The sequence below is a fragment of the Callorhinchus milii genome, unplaced genomic scaffold (genome assembly GCF_018977255.1).
Source record: "Callorhinchus milii isolate IMCB2004 unplaced genomic scaffold, IMCB_Cmil_1.0 Scaffold3, whole genome shotgun sequence".
NCBI classification, from domain to species: Eukaryota; Metazoa; Chordata; class Chondrichthyes; order Chimaeriformes; family Callorhinchidae; genus Callorhinchus; species Callorhinchus milii.
The window spans coordinates 30,310,592-30,334,836 of record NW_024704744.1 but is presented as its reverse complement, the minus strand read 5'-3'; the positions used below and the strand labels follow the sequence as shown (position 1 = coordinate 30,334,836).

Sequence of the window (24,245 nt, the reverse complement as noted above, 5' to 3'; positions counted from 1 at the left end):
GGTTCCATCCTTCAGCTAAGAAGTTAAACCCAGGTCCTGTCTGCCTGTTCAAGGATATGTTAAAGATCCCATGGCACTATTCAAAAATAGAGGGGAGTTTTACCTGGTATCCTGGTCATCAAAACTCCACGTAACATTGGTCATTAACTTGGTGATTGTTTCTCGGTCATTGCTGTGTGCAAATTGACTGCTGTGTTTGCGTACAAATATATTTCAGATACTTTATGAAGCATCTTGTGGAGTCCTGTAGCTCAGTGGTTGGAGCACTCGCTTTGCAAGTGAGAGACCTGAGTTCAATTCCAGGCAGGGCGAAACCTTGGGCAAGTTTCCTTACTCCACACGCCTAATAATAATCCCTCCAAAAAAAAAACAATAATATATTGGTCATTTTCAATCTACGACTGTTTGTGGGACACTGCTGTGCACAATTGGCTGCCGCGTTCGCCCACAAATATACAGTCAATTCACTTTACAGTGTGTTCTGTGAAGCACTTTGGGACGTCCTCCCGACGTGAAAAGCGCTATATCAAATGCAAGGATTATTATTATTATTATCTTGACTTGTTCTCAACGTTTTAGATTCTGTATTAAAAGCGACGTTATTATATGACTACTAATGTGCTATAAATTGCCCACTTCTCAGGTGTGATGCTACGAGTCCATACATTCACCCAATTGGATGGTGTCAAGAGCATGGGAAAAGCCTTACCCCTCCTCCAGGTAAATAGTCTTAAAAGTCCACAATGGTTTTTCATAATATTTAAATTATTTTGGGGGCGGGTATTCGGGTGTTTGACACATGAGGAAACCCACCTTAACAGTATCCAAACCAAGCTGAGGTTTCCCTGCATCCCACCTACACATGGAAATTTCAGATGTAGATTGTTGGAATGAAATGCGCACTCTCTCCCTGGGGGGATGCATCCTGCTTACCTAATCCCGGAAAGTAGAGGTGCAGGTTGGCAAGTGCCAAGGCTTGGGGACCCCAGAGTGTGTGTGTTAGAGTACTGCTGGAGTCTTAACTAGCTAAAACCACATAGCTTGCCATTGATATTATAGTCTGGCAGTTTTTCCCAGCTAGGACCACCCTACCCGTTAGGGCTTTGGCTTCCAGGGTTAAATGGGAGGTGAATGGGAAGAACCCTGCCCCCAGTGACTGATCGGCCCATCCCTGTCCTCTGATAAGCCAGCCTGGCTGTGCTATCATTAGCAGTGCCCTGGAATACTGCGGACCCACCTGGCTCAGGAACTGGACGACCAAGACCACCACAGTGGGTGGGCTTGATCCTGACATTCTGTTGCCCAACATGTCACCTTTGAGTCAGTTGAGTTCTACTCCAAGAAGACCCTATTTCCCCCCGCCCCCTCCCAAGGATAGTTGAAATTAGTTTGAAATCAAGGTTTTGAAGATCAAATTCATTTTCTGTTGATCTCCACCAGAATTAGATTGTTTTCATTGCACCACTTTATGTGTATTGATTTTGCTCAGTTGGTCCTGATTAGAAGGTTGTACCCTACTTTAGGCTGATATTTAAGGGTAGTTCTGAGGGATTCCTGCATTAACGGAGATGTCATCCTTTGGGTGAGATTTTATATCATGAACCTGTTTCCCTGTCCAGATGAACATTAAAGATTCCATAACACTATTGTGAAAAGGAAAAGATTTTTCTGAGGTTCTTGGACAATATTCTTCCTCCATTGAAATTCAAAGAAACAACTAAATTGCTCATTTCATGTCTGTGGCACATTGCTGGTGCAGTTTGACTGGCATGTTTGCTGACATATTAGTAATAATTGCACTTTGAAGTAACTTGTTGTACCAAGCTCTTTGAGCATTTTGGCGTGATGAGACGTGTTATCAAATAAAAGCTTTTTATTCTTAGAATAAGACTTTGTTTATATCTAAAGTATACTGAAGAAACATTAACAGTTCTGGAGCAGATTTGGTCATTTTGCTACTGTATTAACATATCTTGCTGTTATTTGCACGCTACAGTAATACAAAATTAACATATGTTAAATTACTCCAAAGGAGACTTTGGTTTAATGCTGCTGATACCATTTGTAATAGTATATACAGCCAACTATATTAGTCACAATTTTCCCCAGAACTTCATCAATTGTTTTAACATCCATACATTTGCCACTCTTCCTGTAAATTTCATGCATTGGGGATTTTGTACAACATGTGAAAATCATATTTTGATTAAATACCTCAGCACATGATGATCAATCATAAAATATTGAATTATTAAATCCAGCAACATCCTGTAAACATATTTGCAATGCAAGAACTCTGTTATGGTGTAATTATTTAGGCAGAGAGTGGTGAATATGCGGAATTGTTATCCAAGGAAATGATGGAAGCAGATTGTGCCAGCAGATTCAAGAGGGAATTAGAAAACTATTTAATGAAGAGATTAATTGAGAGATACAGGAAGTCACTCAGGACATTTTTAGGACATGCCAGGGGGCATTTTTAGTATTCTGCAATTCAATGTAATATAGGCCTTTAATTGTTGCACTGAAACTGAGAGAATTAGCTTTGGGTTCACATCTATATTTCTAATAGGTTATCATGATCCTAAAAGATTTTCATGGGACAAATATTTAGAGGAAACCAGCTCTCTGCCTGCTCCTGCACGAGCATTTAAATCGGTAAGTAACTCCTCAACAAACCGCTCGTCTTGTTTAAAATTGTTATTCAATTTCAATCTTTTTGCATTGTAGCACTTCAACATCTTTCAAATGATAGTTCTTTTGTCTTCAGTTTATTTTCAAAAGAAACATTTTTTCTAAACAAATCTTGCAATTCTTCAACCAAGACTGATTCCATTTTTTTTAATAAGGCAGTGAATTTGACTTTTCTTAATTCATATTTTATACCATATTTTATATTTTATTTCTAGTTCTGAATTTTTTTTTGGTCAGCCAGGTGTCTTGTCAAATACAAAAACTCATCATCACACAGAGGGTATCCAAAGTAGACTGTCAGTACCACTATGTAAGCCACCTATGTATGAAAATTTCCGTGTCTGGAATGGAATGCGCACTCTTTCCTGGAGGGACGCACCCTGTTTATCTATTTTCTGAGAGTTTTAGGTGTAGGCTGGCAAGAGACGAGGCTTGCAGATCCCAGAATGTGCATTGGGATACTGCTGGAGTGTAACCAGCTAAAACCATGTAGGTTGCCTTTAGAAGCACCATCTGACCACTCCTTGTCCAGCTACGACTATCCTTCTAATTAGGGCTTTGGCTTGCAGGATTTACAGGAGCTGAGTAGGACGATTCCTTGCTCATGATAACCAATCTGTCCCTCCAAGTCATGCCAATGAGCTGACTGGTCTGTCATCAGTAATGCTCTATCTGAATTACCAAGACCATCACAAAGGGTGAACTCAATTTCGACATTCCATTGCCAACACATCACTACGGAACCAGTTCATCTCCAAGGAGTTCCTGCCCCCCCCCCCATTCCCCCTTCAGGAGGATAGAAGATTCTGAATTGTAAACCAAGTTTGGGATATTATAAAAACCTGATTGAGATATGTGTGACCTACACATTAGTGTTATGGTAGTATGTTCAGTCTAAAATCAATTATCCTGTTTGTGCATTGTTCAGCGACCTCCTCATGGATTTCAACCCAATATGAAGTTTGAGGTTGTTGATAAACGAAATCCAATGCTCATCAGAGTTGCAACAATTCTAGACGTTGATGATCATAGAATAAAGGTGAGTTGAATCTATACAAAATATGGTTATGATTGTAATGTAGCTCAGGCAATGTTGCTGGCTTTGTATGTGGGTGTGAATTAAAAAACGGTGATGCGATTCTTAGCCTTCAATTCGTGGTCTGTACTGGGTTAAACTATTGCTTTGAGGTCTACAGAAGACTGTTTGTGGGACATCTCTGTGAGCAACTTGCTGCCACATTAACCTACAAAATGCAGTCACTGCATTTCATAGAAAAACCCTGTGGAGCGCTTTGAAATGTTGTAACATGATGAGGAGCAGACTCAAATGTAATTAATATTAGTATTCAGATTATTAAAATTGGGGCACTGCAACTGGCATCATTGTGTGCATGCTATGGACCCTGATTTATTCTAGTCTAACTAATCTAGCGCATCCTAGGTTAGTTACATTATGAAAGCCCTCCTTCTACACCTGAGTGATGGAATGGGACTGCAGGAGAACACAGAGATAAATCATAGAAGCATTTGAAAGTTAGAGCAAGGTCTTAAAGTCAGTGCGCTGGAGAATAGGGAACTAGTGAGGCTGGCAGTGATGAGGGTGATAGACTAATGGAGCCAGTGTGGGAAAGGATAGTGGAGTTCTGGATGATCTGTATCTTGTGGAAGGTTGAACTGGGAAGACCAGTTAGGAGGATATTGGAGAAATCTGGTCTGGAGTTAAGTTGTGAATGAGGATTTGGGCTTCATTGGGTTGAGGTAGAGACTGAAGCGGGCAGTGTTGCAGAGGTGGAGAAAAGAAAATTTGGTCAAGGATCAGATCAGACCTGAACCAGAACAAAGGCTGAGATTGCACACTGGTTCTGTTTGCTGACGTGAGCAGCAGGGGAGCTTAATACAGTTTGCGCCAGAGATGAAGAGGCTATAGCAACAGTTTGGTTTTGTTAACATTTGGTTGAAGGAAGAGGAAGCTCTTCCAGGACTTGATGTCTAAAACTCAGTTGTAACTTATTTCACATAACAGCCTCCAGCTAGCTGAGAATGGAGAAATTTGTCCATTAATTTCGGAAGTAGAAAGATGCAGCATTACCCATTCTTTAGACATAAGCCCAGTCTTTTTGAGCGCTACAATATGTCTCAGTTCACTAGAATTACCTATACAGTACAAATTCAAATGGTGTGAGGTCATTTATATTATAGGGGAGGGGGTGAAAAATTCTGCCTTTGCTAAGAATTCATAGTCAATTGAGCTTTGAATCAATATTTAAATTCAGTTAAAGTGCCAGTAAGTAATTGAGAATTATTTGAAATGTTTAAAAACACATCTTGCCTTCCTACTTTTGGAAAACATTTTATACAAACTGCAAAACCGAGTTTTATTGTTTGACACAATATGGTTTTATTACCCTGCTCTTCAGGTACATTTTGATGGCTGGAACCATGATTATGATTACTGGATTGATGCTGACAGCCCTGACATCCACCCCGCAGGGTGGTGTGCTAAAATTGGACACCCTCTCCAGCCGCCCATCAGTAAGTTGAAGCTATTCATATATTCCAGAAAGCTCCTTTGTCTCAAGGAAAGGTTGTTTGTGAGGGGCGAGAGCTGTGTCTCATTATCCACATGGTGATGTCATGTGCAAGTGATGCTTTTTAATGTAATCTACGAGTGTGATTGTAAATGAAAACTCACCAAATTCCTTTTATTATTTTTGTTTATTTCTTGCTATAAAAAAGCTGGTCTATTGCTTGTCTGAAATGAGGCAGGATAAATTGATGTGTATGAATAAATGGTTACTGAATTAATGCTTTATAAACTAGTGATGCTCTCTCTTTGAATTTGCTACTTCTGCTACACGTTATTTTGCACCATTTATTTTGATGGACATTTCTTAAAAATTGACTTTCTTTAATCAGAATTTGGTGGGAATTCAATTTTTTTCTACATTCTCTGACAGCAAGACACTGAATCAAATCTCATTTATTTGAAATGAGATATGATATAGAGAATGAAGAATTCTTCTAAAAATAATCTAATATGATCCAATGACATGAGTTTGACTGGTAGCTTTTTTTAAACAAACAGGTAGCAGCAGTAGTTAAACAAAAAATAACTTCATAATGGCATTAGAAATCCTAGATGTCTGGTAGACGATTACTTGCAATAATCCAATTTGGAGTTTCTGTTGATATCATCTGTACTGGTGAATCGGATTATTGCAAGTGGTAATCCTTTGTCAATCGTATAATATCCCTTATACATTTTGTTGAGATGTATCCCCAGACAATTAAGAATATCTGCATCTTGTCACATATAATATATAAATAGTTAGCATCTTGAACAATATAATACTTCGGAATTACTATCATCAGATAATATTGTCGACGTCTTCTTTTATGTTTTATGCTTAATATTGCCCTTAGCTTGTCATAATCATTCCTTATGCTTTAATTGTATTATAGCCACCAGACAGCTTGTCTAACAGAGCAATGCTATTGGCAGCCCAGTTATACTGTGGTCTCTGTATTGTTGTCTGTTGCACTGGGAAATGTAAATAAAGTAGAGTCTGCATACATGCACATAAAGTATTATATAACTTGCCCATAAATGAAGGTTATCTTACTATTCAATGTAAAAGAATTGTTTACTATTTACTACTGTTAAAAATCTTTAACAGTAATAATAATAATAATCCTTGCATTTGATATAGCGCTTTTCACCTCTTCTAGACGTCCCAAAGCGCTTCACAGAATATACTGTAAAGTGAATTGACTGGATATTTGTGGGCGAACGTGGCAGCCAATTGCGCACAGCAAGAGGTTATGGGAAGTCATGGGAATTGTCTGACAACTTTCTTTCAATGACTGGAGGTGTACTGCAGTTGGTGAGAAGCTCATGCATTTTGAGACTGTCTCCTTGATGTTTTGCAATGCTTGTCAAAACTCCTAGGGTCCTCATAAAACTTTTAGTTTGTTGATGCTGGTTTGACGTGATAGCTACATCGAAACCATTGGAAACTCTGCAGTATAAATGCCTGATCAAAGATTGACGGTGTATATGATTTAAAAATATAAAGTTGAAACCCAGCATAAAATGTATTGGCTTGATCTGTTATATCTAGCATGTAAATTTATGTTGAGCATCTCTTTTACATTTGGTATATTTTTCCAGTGTTATTCATCCTCTTTCTCTATGCTATCCTTAATTCCTTAATACAAGAAAGTGGGTGGGCAACATGCATCTGCTCTTCAGCTCTCGAGACAGCCTGGGGTAATCCATCTGTTGGTTTGTTTTCTCACTCACTTGTCATCTTCACTCACTGNTTTTTCCTAATAATACAATTGATTATCAGGGACATTGGCATGTAAGGAACTACAGGTGTAAATACATCGTCATACCACTCTGTGACATTCATGAGTCAGTGTTGTGTTGTGCAGCACAACTGAGCCCCATTTTAATCCAAGTACGTTCGATTGTTTTTACAACTGGTATTGTATTATTTCGATTGAAAAACCCAAATGAAGTGCAAAGGCATGTGTTAATATTATACTTTGCCTGATTGGTGTAATTGTTAATAAATTGAATAATTTGAGAATCAGAAATTAGGAATACGTAAACAAAAATAAATGACTTGCCCGCAGTAAATTAGATAGGAATGTTGCATTGCAATGCCTGATGGAGAGCTTTGAATAATAGATGCTAACAGGCAAATCAGTGCTGTATCCCCTGGTACACAGGGTAAATGCAGCATCTTTGGTTCACAGAAAATGCCCGTTAGCAGTAAGCAGGTTGCAAGTCTTAAAATAACATTTGGTCCTTTTCAATCTTACAATACTTGAGTGAAACGCAAGCTGTTGTTTGTATCAATGCAAATAGATTGGTAGTCTTATAGTATAGTACAGACCACATAGAAAGTGTTATCACTAGTCATTCTATAATTAGTATATACGAGTCGAGTGTGAGGCTGACCTTGGTAGCAATCTCTCCTCTGAATCAGAAGATTGTGGGTTCAAGCCCATGCTAGGGGTGCATGGCATCATTGGAGGTGCTGCACTTTGGGTGAAATGTTAAACTGAGGCCTTGTCTGCCTGTTCAGATGGATGATAAAGTTCCCATGGCACTATTTGGAAAGAAATGGGCGTTTTCCCAGTGGCCTGGACCACAATCCTCCAGATTAAATTGTTCATTAATTTCATGATTGTTTGTGGGACATTGTATCCCTCTGAAACACTATCCAATGTGAAGGGAGCTATATAAATGCAAGTTGTTGTTGCTGACAATGCTGTGTGCAAATTAGTTGTCACATTTGCTGAAAATACACAATAACTACACATTACAGTTTTGATAATATGATGAAAAGCTTCACTCAAAGTACTTCACAGAAACAGCCATGAAGTGAATGACTTCATGGAGAATTGTTGGCCGGGATATCAGGAAAAACCTTTATCTCTTATCGAATAGTGCTATGGTATCATTTGTCTGCATGAACAGGCAAATGGGACCTTGGTTCAATATCTCATCCGAAGGACAGGACACGGCAAACCCACTATCAAAAATTATTGATTTAACTGCAACATTGTCACCAGGGCAAGCTGCTATATCAGAAACATTGACGATGCTCATTCATAAAGATCAGAAGCATTTGGGTCAGAAAACATTGATCCTTCTGATTTGCACTGAGAACCAGCAGGTTGATCGCGAAGTGATAAATAATTATAATTCTGCCGTGCTCAGTATTTATGCTGTTTCGTAAAAATCGATAATTCCATCAATCATGAGCAACGGCTAACAACAAAAGTATTTTATATTCAATATAGGTGCAAATAAACCTTGACACATATTGTATAGGAACTTTTATTGAAAAGCACTTTATGAGCTCAATCATCTGACAAGTGTTGATCCTTCCTGTTGGAATAGATAGGTGAGAGATGTTTGAAATGAAAAATGAACAAAATAAGAAGGTACACTTGGGGTCTGGAAAGATGAAGCATGAAGCTCCCTTTTTTTTTCGGGTGAATCTGGGCGAGGACTCAATTGGTTTAGAGTAGGAAGTCCAAGTAACCTTCTTCACAAGAGATGAAGAGAAAACCAGTTGGCTTAGCTTAATTGAGTTGCTCGCTAACAAACCCATTTCAACATCCATCTACATCTTCCTGTGCCTCCTTTCCCAAAAATCGTATATTGATGTTATATGATTTCCAACAATGCACGGTGTGGTCCAGGGCAGACACCGGGGTTTAATACTCACAACAAAATTACCGTATGAGAATACCGCATAGGATGCCATTATTCAATTCCTCATGCCAGCAGCCTTGCCTTTCAAGACTTTTTTACCAAAGGGTTCAAGAGTATTTTCAACACAAATTGGCACATATCAAAAAATCACTGAATTGACTGCAGTGTCGTCACCAGTGCTAGCCGTGGGATCAGACACACTGACTGATACCTAGCCACAATCATTCCGACAGCTCACTCTCTGCAGCCGATGCCAGTACATTCAGCATGGTTTACAAAACTCAGAGTTGGCATTTGGAAAGGTTCTAGGCCTCAGTCTCACAAGCCATAAATATTGGTTATTATCAGCGCTGGTTCCACTGACGAACAAGATTTATCCAAAATGCAAATGGACTTTAAGGGAAACTGGAGTTCAGAGTAAATTCAGTAGGGTAAAACAAGCCTAAATTGACACACTTGACCAGCTAGGTAATAATCTGAGTTGAGAAGAAGATATGTCAGGGAACTTCCTCTCTATGAAGGGGAAAAGACCAGTCAAAAACAGTCACTTTGGAGCTGTTCCCCAAAGCAATATTAGAGCTGCAAGCCTGGAACAGAGAGACTCAACACCTGAGGAACTGTGTTTTCCAGGAAGATGCTTTCTATTTTGCTTCCACTCCCCAATTACCAATTGGCATTGCTGAGCTCTGAGAACCTTCACTGAGTGTTCAGCTAAATCTCTTCAGCTAAATCCAATGTGGCGGGTTGGATAAAACATGTGCTGGTGGCAGGCAAGAGAAAAAATAATTGTGATGGTTTGTTTCAGATGCTGCCCACAAAATACAGTCACTCCACAGTATATTCTATGAAGCGCTTTGAGATGTGTCAATGACATGAAAAGGCACAATATCAAATGCAAGGATTATTATTATTATTTTGTGGCTTTATGGTTGGTTAGTGTATCTAAAACATTTATTTGAGAAGCAACATGAATGTTCTCACAATGTGATTCATCAGGAAACACTAAAGCTCATTCTCCTTCCTGGGCCAGTATGTAAAATAATTCTGTTTTCACAAATTAATCTTGATTTGCTTCACAGGGATAATGTTTGCCTACAAATACACAATCAGTACAGTTTACAGTAAATCTTGTGAACCATGTTAAGATGTTTCAATGATAAGATGCCATAACAAATGCAAGGATTATTATTATTGGATAACTGAACCCATACGTACTGGAAAGTTCCTTGTTGGTCTCGATAAAAAATCATAGAAATTCCCAATACTGCTCATGAACTAAAGTGCATAGATACTGAATTCAAATGTTTATGTTTTGTAGGCAAGATGCTTTGGATGTGGAACAGGAAATGTAAATCAGTCTTCTTGCTCCACATAACTGTGCTATGCTGGTGCGAATGGAACTGCTTTGCTCCCAACAGAATAGAAACAAATTCAAAGGGATGCTGTTCCAATTTTGCTCCTGTTATAGATAACTGTATATTGAATCATACAAGCATCATAAATTACACTTTATGTTGAAGGAGGGCAAACCTTATATAGCTAACCTTACTTAATATCGCTCATATCCATATCATCTGTTGCCCACAAAATATACACAGTCACATTACATGCTATACCAATTGCAAGGATTATTATTATTTGATAACTGAACCCAATAAGTACTTAGTTGGTCTTGATTTAAAATCAAATAACTATATATCCTGCGAAGCACTTTGAGGCATCTCGACAATGTGGTAGGCAAGGATTATTATTTTGTTAGTTGCATAAGTTACTCAATTAAATCTGTTTCAGCATTTCAGCTCTAATATTTAACTTTGGTGCCAATAGGTCCATTGGAGCTGGTGGATGCTTCAGAACAGGGAGGATGCCCGACTCCAGGATGTAAAGGGATTGGTCACATAAAGGGAGTGAAACACTCAGGCCACCACAGGTAAAAGAATAAAGTATCTTGAATAAAGCCTCAAAATATTTTTTCCCTCAATATCATTTTGCAACCTTTTTTTGTTTTCAATTAATGGATATGAAGACTGGAGGAAACTCAGTTTGATGCTCCAATGCAGTGTTAGGTGAGCGCTATACTGTAGTCGGTCCTTCAGGTCCTGTCTGCCTGGCCAATCACCCAGCCCCCACCCCCACCCCCTCTCCCCCATAACAAATTGGTCATTTGTTTTTTGGCTTTTTGGGGGAAATTGCTGTATGCAAATTGTCTGTTACATTCTCAATACAAATTTATTCAAATACAAAGTCACTACACTTTACAGAACACTTTATGAAGTGCTTAAAATTGTTTCAACATGACAAGGTGTTATATCAAATGTTAGGATTCCTATTTTATGGTTTAAAATACTTTAAAATATTTTTAAAAAAATAAAAATACTTTATTTATCTATAGAGAGTGCACATTCCAGTACGCAGGAATTTCCATGTGGGGGTGAGATGCGTGGAACTGTGTTTGGTTTGTAGACTCTTAAGCATGGTTTCTGTATGTGTTAAGCACTCAGCTGATCAAAAAACAGTTATCCACTTTCTATGTGGTGTCCTTCAACAACAGTAACAACTTGCATTTATATAGTGTCTCGTGCAAGTAGTCTCAGCGCCAATTTGCACATAGCAATATCCCACAAACAGCCATGAAGTCAATTGTCAATTTCTGTTTGTGTGATTATTGTCCAAAATACTGAAAGAATTTTTTTTCAATAATACTTTAACTTCCACCTGAATGGGCAAATGAAATGGGTTCTCGATTTAACGTCTTATCAGAAGGGCGGCATTTCCGACAATGCAGCACACCCCCAGTACTTCAGCTTAGAGTATATGAGTTCCAAATTTCAACTTGGGGCTTGAACTCGCACTTTCTGATTCAATGGTGAGAGGGCTACCAAATGAGCCAGGCTGATACACAATATGTTTGAGGCAAGTGAATAAGGAAGTGTCTGTGAAAGCATACTGCAAAAGGGAAGCCTATTATCGAGGCTGTGTTAGTGTAGTAAAAAAAGGCAGCCAAGCAGCAAAGGATTGATTTGTACCAAATACCAACAACTCAGGTCTGGAGGCCACCAAAATCTGTGTGCAGATCTGATCTAGTGTACGTAATAAGTGCTTGACATTGAAAACGTTCTCACCTACAATAACAATCATGTTTCTTCGGAGGGAACATAAATTACTAAAGAGCTTGCCTCAAACATATTTGACGGAATGATGGATTTTTTTCTAACACCTAAAATCTCTCTCCTTCTGCCATGTTAGCTTCAATACCTACTCCCAAGTACATTTTCCGAAAGTAACTCTTTGAAAGTTACCGAACTTGGACTGTCAGCTTTCTGGAGAATGCTGACATGTTCTATTTTACCTTGAAGGCAGAAGGTTATGGATTCAAGCCCCACATTGGGCGTTTGAGCTCATGGATTAGGCTGACTCTCCAGTGTAGTGCTGGGGTTATGCTGCATTGTCAGCGATGTTAAACCGAGGTCGTTGTCCGCTTGTTCAGGTGGACGTTAAACATTCCATAGCATTATTCAAAAAGCCAAGGCAGCTTGCCTACACTTTGCAGCAAAATCCTGTGAAGCTCTTTGAGGTGTCTTGACAACATAAAATGTTTTATCAATGCAAGGATTATTATCATATTTGTTGGGATTTGTTTCCATTTGTTTTACCCAGAGCTAGTCCCACCCTTCTCCAGATGTAATTGCACATCCCTTGCTGACTGATATTGCAAGCATATCTTTGAGATTTTGCTGGCACATGCTTAACAAGGTCTCAAAGCTGAAAATGTGGACTTCTTTTTACACCACTAATTGTATTTATAATTCTTCAGAGCATGCATTCTTTCAGCTGATGTGTAAAAAACCCTGCTTTAAGTCCTGAATTCCGCTATTTTTTTGTTATTTTTATTGCTAACGGGTCAGTATTTTTTTAAATTGGAGCACTGTAGCATCCACTTGAGAAGAATTTGAATAGAAAAGGGAGTTTCTCCTGGTGTTCTTGCCAATAATTCCCCAGAAACGTTGAACATTCACTTCATGGCTGTTTGTTGGACATTGTTGTGCGCAAATTGTTCACCTTCAAAGTACACTGTCGTTACATTTTACCATAAATTCTGTTAGGCACCTTGAGACATCCTCCTGAAGTAAAAAACTAGGAAAAGCGAAATGCATCCTTAGTCCATAAAAACAATTGTGAGAAAATGTGAGAAAGACCATCTGTCTGTTTTATCTCCTCATTTCTGTCAGGGTGCACATCTTATGTTGCACAGTAATTTAAAACTGCACTTTAGCTTTTTTATGAGTGTTTTCAAAATAGTTGTGTTAGTTGCTGTGGGAAATGACTAATGAGTACTGTTTTTGTAACCATTTTATAAAGAATTAAAGCAAAAATAAAACATCCAGGGGAATTCTTTTTTTTAAAATCTGCTTATGTGTGGGAAAGGAAAAACAATGAATTACATTGATACAGAATTGGACAACAACTCTTCAACATCACTTACAGATAAATAAATATTGCTCTGCTGTGCATTGTATTGTGTATTGGACAACAGTCTAAGTAGGGGAAAAATGCACCATTAGAAAATTATAACCAAACCCACAAGCTTTTATGAAGATTTAACAGTACTGTATTCCAAACCCATTGCAAAAGGTTTTCCTTTTTTCTTTTTGGCAGTCAACAATTCTAAAAACAAGTCCTAAGAAAGATTGCACATTATTCTGAAGATGATTTATATTCTATGGCACTTGATGTATCTCTTCTCCCTAATGTATCAAGTTCACACAAGATGTATTGACATTTTGTCAGGTTTTTAAACAAATGTTATTATTCCTGAGATGACACTATTCTTTATTTAACTTTTCCTTGGTTGGGAAGATGAGAAGAAAATATCACATATCTAATTGGGACTGGCTCTCATGAGAGAATTCAATTTTCACTGGAGAAGGATTACACTTGTTATTTTCTCCTAAATAGCAACAAAAAATTACATTTGCATAGCATCTTTCATGTCGGGATGACGTCCCAAGGCGGTGGACAGGGATTTGAACCCGAGTAGGGGATCAGGAGGGGTGGAGGACAGGGAGGGTAGGAGTAGGAGAGTGGCCGAAGGCGCTTTCGAAGAGGAGGGTCTTGAGAGGTGCTTTGAAAAAGGCAGTGGAGGGAGGAAGAGAAGGGGTCTGGCTTCCATAGGTTGAGGGCAGAGAGGCTGATGGCCTGACCGCCAATAATGGGTGTGCTGGGCAGGGGAAGTGGAGAAGGCCGGAGCCTGCTGAACGGAGGGAGCGGACAGGTTGTTATGGCGTTAGCAGGTTACAGATGTAGGAAGGAGCAGGGCTTTGAAGGCGAGGATGAAGGTTTTGAACTCTATCCTCTGGAGGATGGGGAGCGAGTGGAGCCGGGTGAGGGTGGCGGTGATAGGGTCACGGAGCCTGGTTCGGGAAAGGACACGAGCTGCAGAGTTCTAGATGATCTGCAGCTTGTGGAGGGAAATCTAAATAACTGGACTTCCACAAGTTTTGTAACTAGTGTAGTGTAATTTTAAAATCTTATTGGATTCTGAGTTTGCAGTTCAACCCAATTTAAGATATATGCAGAGTGAAGTCCATTTAAAATTAAATTGCAGGTTAACAAGAACCAAGGCTTGAGGACCAAGGGCCAGATTGTGTGTTGGGGTACTGGTAGAATTTAACCAGTGAAAACCAACTGGGTTGCCATTGAGACCAGCAGATCGGGTCTCAATGGCAAGTCCCCCCCTTCCCATTAGGGCTTTGTTTTACAGAGTTAACAAGAATAATCCTGTCTCCAGTAACCCGTCTGCCCCTCCAATTCCTGCCAATAAGCCAGGTCTTCTGGGATCTATTTTGCTTTTAAGTATGGTAGTTATTGGGGAAAGGGAGAACATAACTAAGAAAATGCTATCTCACAATCCAGTTCCACTCAGCTGGATTGATGGGCTGTTTACTGTTACTTTAGTTTAATCTCCAGTATGAATACAATTGGAGGGCATTTGAAAATTATGGTTGCGGTTACCTACAGAGTAAAAAGAGGACTAAGCAGTTTGTGTACAGATTTAATGCCGTCAGTAACCCAAAGCAAACAAAACTGTAATGAAATTCCCATATCACATTGACTGGAAATTGTATTTCACAACTCCCATTCCTCATGTAATCATCACAAATTCACAATATGGGAGCTCCATTGTTTCCCTGTTTTCATATTATGTGAAGCAAAAATAAGGATAGGATTAGAACGGTGGGTGGATGGGAAAAGAAAATAATATTAATTTTATCATGTTTTCTGTGGTTTTCAAGTGCTCAGATACTGCATCCTGCTTCTGTACCATTCAGCAGACGGAGGATGATCCCTAGATGGAACTGAAACTATATATATATGTTCCCCGGGGAATATCATTCTGTCAATAGCTGGTTTAATTTCCACTTGTTCATTGATTGCTATTTGAAATCTGATAAGCCTTTAGAGGGAAGAATTTCCACTGAGGTCCAGATTTATTCCATTGATGTAGTACTTATGTAGTAAAAGAGTATCCAGTATTTGGTAGATTCTTAAATGCAGTCTTAATTTTGAAATCATTTTTTCTGTAACAACAACAAATTACATTTGTATAGCGCTTTTCCCAAGGGACCCACACCCAATCTGGTGGTTGGGATCAGGAGGGACAGAGGGCGGGGTGGTAGGGGTAGGAGGGTGACGGAAGGCACGGTCGAAGAGGAGGGTCTTGAGATGGGTCTTGAAATAGGCAAGGGAGGGGGAAAAATGGAGGGACTGTGAGATGGAGTTCCAGAGGGTGGGGGCAGAGTGGCTGAAGGCCCGCCAGCCAATGGTGGGGTGGGCAAGGTGGGGGACATGAAGCTGGCCGGAGCCAGCTGAGTGGACAGATTGGCAGAGAGTTAGGAGATCACAAAGGTAGGAAGGAGCAAGGCTGTGGAGGGCTTTGAAAGTGAGGACCAGGATCTTGAACTGTATCCTCTGAGTGATAGGGAGCCAGGTGAGGATGGGTGTGATATGTAACCACTTTTAAGAAGAGAAATTGATTTCAGAGTTACTTTGCCAATTCTGGACACTAAAATGCCACGTGCCCTGAAACACAGGAACACTCCCCCTCAATCTATCTGCCTTGTGCTCTCTCTCCCCTTTTTCAAGTCCCACCTGAAAACCTTCCTCTTCAACCGTGCTTACGGCCACCTCCCCCCTACCCCCCATACCGGGCTCGAAGTCAGGCTCCACCACTGTTAAGTGCCCTGAGACTCTACCCTGCATGGAGGGCACTATATAAGTGCAAGTTATTGTATATATAGAGTAAATCTAGACATTTTTATAAGCCTTTATTTTTTTTTGGTCTTAAATTAAGAGGACATAGGAACAGGAATAGGCATTTCAGCTATTCGAGCTGTTCTGTTCCGCTATTTAATTAGATCATGACTGATCTGTACCTCAACTAATACTTTCAATTCCAATTTCCCGCTTTCTCCCCATATCCCTTAATATCTTGAGCTACCAAAAATATATCAACCTCATTCTTGAAGGTGTGGATGGATCCAGCATCCACGGCCTTTTGGGGGAGAGAATTCCAGATTTCTACCACCCTTTGAGTGAAAAAATGGTTCCTGATTTTTTTTTGGTCCATATTCGATGACCTCGCATTGAACTCCATATGTTCAATGGACTCCATCAAGTCCTCCATGGAGGACATATGAGATTCTATCTGTCAGTATTCCTGAAAGCATGCATCCTACTAATATACTTCTGGCCTCAAAAAAGTAGAACTCCGTTATAAGGTGCCCTCTTATAACATTGGCTTGTTTATAAAACAGGTTCCCTGTCGGCTTGAGCACAAATAAGATGGCTTTCCACGTATAAAAAAATGCCCGAGTTCCAGGTCATAATTTTTAGAAAGCAGAAAGCTGGCCTTTCATATGTATGGTGGTACCATTGGTCATTTGACATGATGATGTAGAAGTGCTAACTGGTGATCAAATATATGCTTAACAACAACAAAATTACATTTGTATAGCGCCTTTCACGTCAGGAGGACGTCAAGTATATGAAACAGAATCATTTGGTGGAATCAGCATTTTTGAATGTGGCAGTTGCTCTTGTCCGTATGTTCTCACTACTAGTAACAGTCTGTGAAGGAAATGCTCATTCTCAAAGATAAGTCTCGTCTCAGGTCTACAAGGATCCAGGATAGATTGAATGAACTCGCACAAGTTATTGAGCACAATTTGATGTGTGCGGATCCCTGACTGTAATAAGTTTTGATCATGTAGTTGACATATTTGCAACTATGCAGTCGCGCAGGGAAATATTTTAAAAGGTATTGTTGCATATTTTGTATCTGTAGTTCAGAGAACTCTACAGATGTGATCTGCTTTAAGGCCCCCATTATCCCTTAATCTGGCCCTAGTAATCAGAGCCAGATTCAGGAATGGGGGAGCCCTAAACCAGATCACATTTGGGGTCTAAGACTGGTTGGGATTTTAGTTAACCTCAACTACCGCCTTAATAGCAGGGTTTGTACCATGGTATCCAAAATCCATGTTATTTCTGGTCTGAAGAAACAATCCAATGCCACCCAGTTTGACACTACTTTCTGTGTTGTGTGTTAGAAGCTTTTTCCTTCTGATGTGAATGTGAAAAGAAAACTAGCCTAGAAAACGGTATTTAAAAAGTGCAGCTTAAAAGTAATCCAAACCTTCTGCTAGATTTTCCTGTCGTAGGGGTGGTGAGAACCGAAGATATGCATTTTCACACCGTGCACAAGTATTAATGTTAAATATGCTGAGGCACTATGGTACAGATGGAAAAATAGTAGCACTTGTAATCTAAAACCTTTGATTCTAGAGACTTTGTTTAAACAGGAGGTTGAAAGGTTCATACAATCTAAATTATTTCCTCTTGATTGTATTGACTTTGCAGGTAGTTCCAGAAGTGCTTCTGTTAGCAACTAAAATCAGTAACCTATAAACTATCAGCCTAATGGAAGATGCTGAAGGTCAACCCCGGGTATATTCAGTCCCATTTTCAGAACTATAAACAGGCCTCAGTTATTTTTACTGTTAGATGATGTACTTTTATTCCTTATGAGAATATTCTTCTTTTAGATCAAAACAATTTGGGAATTGAATTTGAAATCTAGCTGATTTTTTTACTCATTTGTCCCCCTTTCGAGAGCTTATTTCTGCATGTTACTATTGCGTAAACTACATGAGAAATGGGTTCAGACTACAGGTGAATGACAGCATGGCATTGACGTTTGCAGAACTTAGAAAATTAAACGCCTGGTGATGTGGCATGAATATACAATGCTTTTTAAATTCTTTTACATAAAACATTTGATCGTTTAGAATATCTAAAGAGTAAAGAAAGTGTCAGTACATTTTGATAGAGTGCAAATACTTGCCTGATTATTAGCACAGTTCTGCCACCAAAAATGATAGTCATGTAAATTGTGTCCTTTAGGATTAAACTATTTCTGCTTTCTCTGCCGTGCCCAGTTGCTGTGAAGTAAGCATCTGTGGTTAACAACAATTCTGTGTCAAGCAGCATGGTGACACCATGTATTAGCATACACAGCACTGTGCACACAGGCCTGTGCCTCCAGTTCAATATGTGGCCTTTTCCTGCCTGTGGTAAAATGAATCTTCATGGAGAAAGGGCAGGAAAATACGACTGAAATGATTGCTCTTAAAGGAGCTCTCACAGACACAATAGGCCGAATGGCTTTCTTCTGTGTTGTAAATTTCTATGGTTTTTCCATAAACGGTGGGGGAAAGTTTTCACGCTGCTCTTAACCACTTCCTGGATGTTCCCTCAATAGCAGGAGCCTATATTTTCTTGTAGAATGGCATAAAGGAGGTTCCGGAAAAGGGGGTGGGGTACAGCTTTAGATTCTAAAAACAGATGTAAGTACCTGACCTGGGGATGTTCTTGCTGCTGGCATTGGGTGCCTGAAATGGTAAAGTGTTCCTTCACTTTCCAATGAGTGCAAAAATCACAGGCATATATATCGTTTTTTAAAAAACAGTATATATTGCAGGGTGAGCAATACATTTGAAACATGAAAGGGACCCTGAATGATTTTGACTCATTAACAAATATATGCCCAAAATATGGCTAACCTATAAAATAATTAATGGATGTTTTTAACCTTTATCATTCTTTAGTAGTATAATTACATTTTTCTGGAGTTTTATAGATTGCAATTCTCCTTTTCAAAAAAAAATTGCAGCTTACTGTTCACATATCAAAATAATTGAAGGGCTCAGCTGGCCTGGTTTCAGTGTGGATTTGACAATGATAAGGATTGATTAAGAAAGAAAAAGAGTAACCACTGTCTTCAGCACCATGGTTCACAAGAGAACTTCAGATGAAGAAGGGCTTCAATTCATTTGATCTTCTCCCTTCAGAATACCTATCCTATCGTCCTTTCATTACACCTTCAAGCTGTTTTCTGAAATGAATCCAGCACCCTGCCGTCAGCCATCCTCCTGGTAACTTATTCCCTTGAAATTGCCCTTTGTGACTTCAAACCTGTACCCTCTCTGCTGCCTTGGCATATCTGAAAGTATTGTTCTGGGTTCACTTTCTCAATGCTATTTTAAGTTCAGATATTTCAGCACTTTATTTGTTGTTTCTGATTGCTGAGAATGATATTTTGTTGCAACTGAAATATGGAATACAAAATCTTGTACTTACTGTGCCTTTCACACAGGTTTAATGTGAGATGACTCGCAGTCTGTACTGGGATCCCTCGTGTTGTTTGTGCATGTTAATGCCCTGGATTCACGGATCCAGTTATATGGTAGTTACATTTTCAAATAAGGGAATTGTAGAACCAGAAGAGGCAGCAAAGGTCTTACAAAAAGAATTTGATAGGGTATGCATGTGAGTTGATGACTGCATTTCTCTATAGTGAACCTAATTTTGTAAAGTACTACATTTAAGAATAATAATTCTTGCATTTGATGGAACAGTATTTATTCCCAAATCTGTTGATAGCAAAAGATGGGTTTGTGTTGCAGTTTTCCACCAGTTCATTAATTAAGTAAAGGGGTTAATTAAGAAAGAGAATGTACTTATGAAAACCGCAATGTTTCTCGACTATTAAAATGGTATCTTCAGAATGTGTGGTATAATTAAACACTATTAATAGACATTTAGTTTGTAAAAAAATAACATTGTAATTGATTTTATTTCATTTGTACATTTGAGTTTCTCAAGGTGATGGATGCCAGCACTGGAGAATAGAGCAGAATAGACCAATAGAGCACACAGGGTTAGCACCAAGCATTGCATGGTCAGATGTAGTATAAAGAGATACAAATTAAAGCTTGTCCCAACAGCGCATCTCAACTCCTACTGCAGAATGGCATTTCCGATCTATCAGTGTTAATTTTGTTCATTTCCCAAGCCATCGATCCTTGTGACATTCCAGAGTAAGCTTGTTAATGCATGTTTAATTCTGGGCTGTTTGTGTCCGCTCCCATTAGATTGAGACTGCCCTGATTCGTTTCACATCACGGCCAAGCAGGAAACCTTAAGAAGAAATGTTCACCCTCTTGTCTTTGAGACAATTCTGAGACATTAAATACCGTCAATGAGACTGGTGATATTATTCTGTGATTAAAAATGTGATCAAAAAGAGCTGTTAGTTATGTCTGGCCTCTGGAACGGGGGTGGGGGCAGAATCCCTATTGATAATATAATAATAATAATAATAATAATCCTTGCATTTGATATAGCGCTTTTCACGTCGGGAGGACGTCCCAAAGCGCTTCACAGAACACACTGTAAAGTAAATTGACTGTATATTTGTGGGCGAACGCGGCAGCCAATTGCGCACAGCAATGTCCCACAAACAATCGTAGATTGAAAATGACCAATTTATTATTGTTTTTGGTTTTGGAGAGATTATTATTAGGCGTGTGGAGTAAGGAAACTTGCCCAAGGTTTCACCCTGTCTGGAATTGAACTCAGGTCACTCGCTTGCAAAGCGAGTGCTTTAACCACTGAGCTACAGGACTCCACGGATAATAATATAATAACATAATATCCGAGACTCTAATTGGATCCTAATATTCCAGCTTTCTTGTGCACCCAGTCTTTCGGAGACGATCTCTCAAAAGAGATTAAGCTGAACGCAAAAAAAAAATCTGTGACGTTAACCATGAGAAAATATGTTGACCATTATTCGCCAACTGTAAGAGGTGTTCTTTTCTTGCAGTGCTATAGGCTGCCCATATTCTGAGATCAACCTGAACAGAGAGTCTGTGATGCAGGATCGTCTCAATGGAGAAATGCCACTGTCTAGTCCTGGTATGCCGAAGAACAAGAAATTGGAAGCGGATAGAACAGAAACAACACCTAGTTCCTCTAACATGACGTCTCATGGGTCTGTAAATCTGATTTGCTCTTTAGATTTTTTTTTTGCTGTTGAACATATGTCTGATGTGACATTTTTCTAATTGTCACACATTTTTGCATCATCACCATTAATAGATTGGAATTATTTCTCAGATTAATATTGAAGAGGTTGGTATTTGTTTTACATATGAAGTCTGTTGAGTCATCCATTTAATCAGGTGATGTCACATCCTGGTCTGTGTTGACTAAATCTTTAGTCACAATTCCTCCGTTTTGGAAATCTCTTCCAAAACCTCCTTAAAATTGCTTCCTGAATTCAACGCCCACGTTTTTAACTGCGCTTTGGTTAATTTTTTTTCACTGCTCAGTGCTCCCCATGATATTTGTGAAACATTTCAAATTGCTCAATAACAACAATCGTAATTTGACATTTATACGGCACCTTTTACGTAGGAATGATGTCTCAAAGCACTTCACAGAAAATCTGTGAGTCCCAGCTGGGTGGGGGGGAAGAGAAAGATATACAAAGGCAACCGTAGTTGATAAGAAAGGTTGTAAGACAGGCTTTAAAGATGGGGAGGGAAAGGGGGATGAGGGGGAGGGTATCTGGGATGGAGTCAGCAATTGTTGGCTGATCTCAGCTGAGACAGTAGTTTGAGTTATACAGCTTGCCTTAGCACTTCTGGGCTCTGGAGAGGGACAGGAAGTCCAGGACCTTGTTCCTCATTGTTATGCAGTAACCCCTGCTGGAAAGTGGACAGTATGAAAACAGGATCAACTGTAATGTCATTCCATCTTAAAATAGCCTGGCAGCTCTCACTGGTTGATGCTGTAATGGGAGGGTGGATATTCTGGAAGGATAAAATCAAATGGCCCAAAAAGCCTTCATTCGATCCTCTCCTGTGATATATTCAAGCGCTCTGGGACAATACCCTGCCTGAGGGGCACTATATAAATGCAAGTTGTTGTTGTATTCTGTGATAGAAAATATGAAACAGCATTGGCAAAATAGAAAAGTAACTTGGGTCGTGCTCCTGTTTTGATGCAGTATTGGGAAATTGTTATACTGTCTTCGTAATTATGGTGTTGATGCACTTCTTTTACACTTCATTAGCCATTCTATTAATAATAATAATAATCCTTGCATTTGATATAGCGCTTTCACGTCGGGAGGACGTCCCAAAGCGCTTCACAGAACACACTGTAAAGTGAATTGACTGTATATTTGTGGGCGAACGCGGCAGCCAATTGCGCACAGCAATGTCCCACAAACAGTCGTAGATTGAAAATGACCAATTTTTATTATTGTTTTTGGTTTTGGAGGGATTATTATTCTGAATAACTGGCCTCTCACTCAGTTATTTCATTACTCAGATGGAGAGGGAATGTTGTGACATCTGTCAGCTGCTTTGTCTTCACTTTCTAATAATGATCTTATTGTGCTAAGCATGTAAATTATATTATATTCACTAGACTGAGATTTGTGAAAATATTGCTGTACGGATTTAATGCATTAAGTATTCTTTGCCAGGTTGAAATTAAAAGTGGTTCTGTCAAATAATGTCCTATTATTTTTCTGTAAATGGGAGTCCAAATTATTCATACTTTTTAAAAAAAATACTTGATACTTATAACTATTGAATAATAATTTTGAAAATGTAATAGTTCCGATTAATATTTAATTTATAAATTTACCATCGTGACCTGCAGAAAATGTACAACAGATCATCGAATGTCAGTACTTCCTACAGAAGAAAAGAGGCAAGCTGAGGAATCTATGTCCGAGGAAGAACCACAGCAGAAGAAAAGGCTGATGTGTGTTAGTAAAGGAAGAAAGTACCCCAGGTCAGTGCTGTAATGTTATTTAGGGTAAAATCCATAACTATTAAAATGTATATCCTCCGTGGACAATCCATTTGTTTCAGTGCAGGTAGATAAATATATTGGTTGCCTATTTGAGATTATGATTTATCGATAATGGACTGACTCATTTACAAAACAACTTGATGTAATGGGAAAATACAGAAGAACCCCATTATTAATGTGTTGTTTGGATTGCTGTTTGGATCCATAACAACAAACATTGGGTTTTAATAACAAAGTCGAAATTGAGAGCACAATGTCACTTCTGATGTGCTATCTGTGTATAAAGAAGTGGGGCTAATGTCACTTCCTGAAAAATATGTACTTTTAGCACACTGCTTATGCGTTCCACGCTTAAAATTGTCTGACTTCCAGATAATCGGGTCGTCACCAATGTCACTTTCTGCATGCAGGGTGTGACACAATGTTCCTCATGGTGACTTGAAATCTGCAAGAGTTGCCCATCTTCATTCATTGCAACCCAAAATATTAGAGAATTGTCTCTACAGTTTTTAATTTAATTTTATTCAATATGCCTTTCTAGCAATTGCACTTGTCTAGAAAATTTCCATTAATCTGTCACTGTTGCGCGATCCATAACTTCAATAGCTGAGCTCAAATTGAAATTAGCAGCAGGGAAGCTGGGTCTGTGAATGACCTCAACTGTCTCATTGCCTAGAATCAGTAAACACGTATCATTCTGTAGATCAGTGGCAGAAATAACATTGCTAAATAATTAGAAGTGTGGCAACTGTCATACAGATAGCATCATTGAGGGGATGATTTTTCTGTTTTCATGGAGTGCAGGAGAAAAATGTGTTTTCTGAAACTTATGAGCCTAGCATAGCAGCAAGAGAAAGGCTGCAATGTTCGTTTCAGTGAAATTGTATCAGTAAATGACGAGACAACCTGCAGTGGTGAGTATTTCACGGTTCTGTCACCTCGAAAGAGCCAGTTGATTCCATTGAACTTGAAAGTCTGAGAATAAGCTGTGGAGTGCAAAATTGCTTCTGATTCTGAAAAAAAAACGTCCCATGTTTGTGCCTGGACAATCTTAGTGGCATTAAAGTTGAAGCAATCTATGACC

General features: G+C 39.1%; 1 protein-coding gene across 4 annotated transcripts in view; it reads left to right on the top strand.

Annotated features, from left to right (window-relative positions):
* The window catches only part of l3mbtl3 (L3MBTL histone methyl-lysine binding protein 3), an 81,358-nt gene that overhangs the window by 33,445 nt on the left and 23,668 nt on the right, over positions 1 to 24,245 (top strand). For all 4 annotated transcript variants that reach the window (XM_007899247.2, XM_007899246.2, XM_042333280.1 and 1 more), the window contains exons 12-18: positions 644 to 720; positions 2,573 to 2,658; positions 3,623 to 3,733; positions 5,112 to 5,226; positions 10,757 to 10,859; positions 21,156 to 21,323; positions 23,006 to 23,140. In XM_007899247.2, the coding sequence (XP_007897438.1) occupies positions 644 to 720; positions 2,573 to 2,658; positions 3,623 to 3,733; positions 5,112 to 5,226; positions 10,757 to 10,859; positions 21,156 to 21,323; positions 23,006 to 23,140 (795 nt within the window). The remainder of the gene's footprint in view (positions 1 to 643; positions 721 to 2,572; positions 2,659 to 3,622; positions 3,734 to 5,111; positions 5,227 to 10,756; positions 10,860 to 21,155; positions 21,324 to 23,005; positions 23,141 to 24,245) is intronic.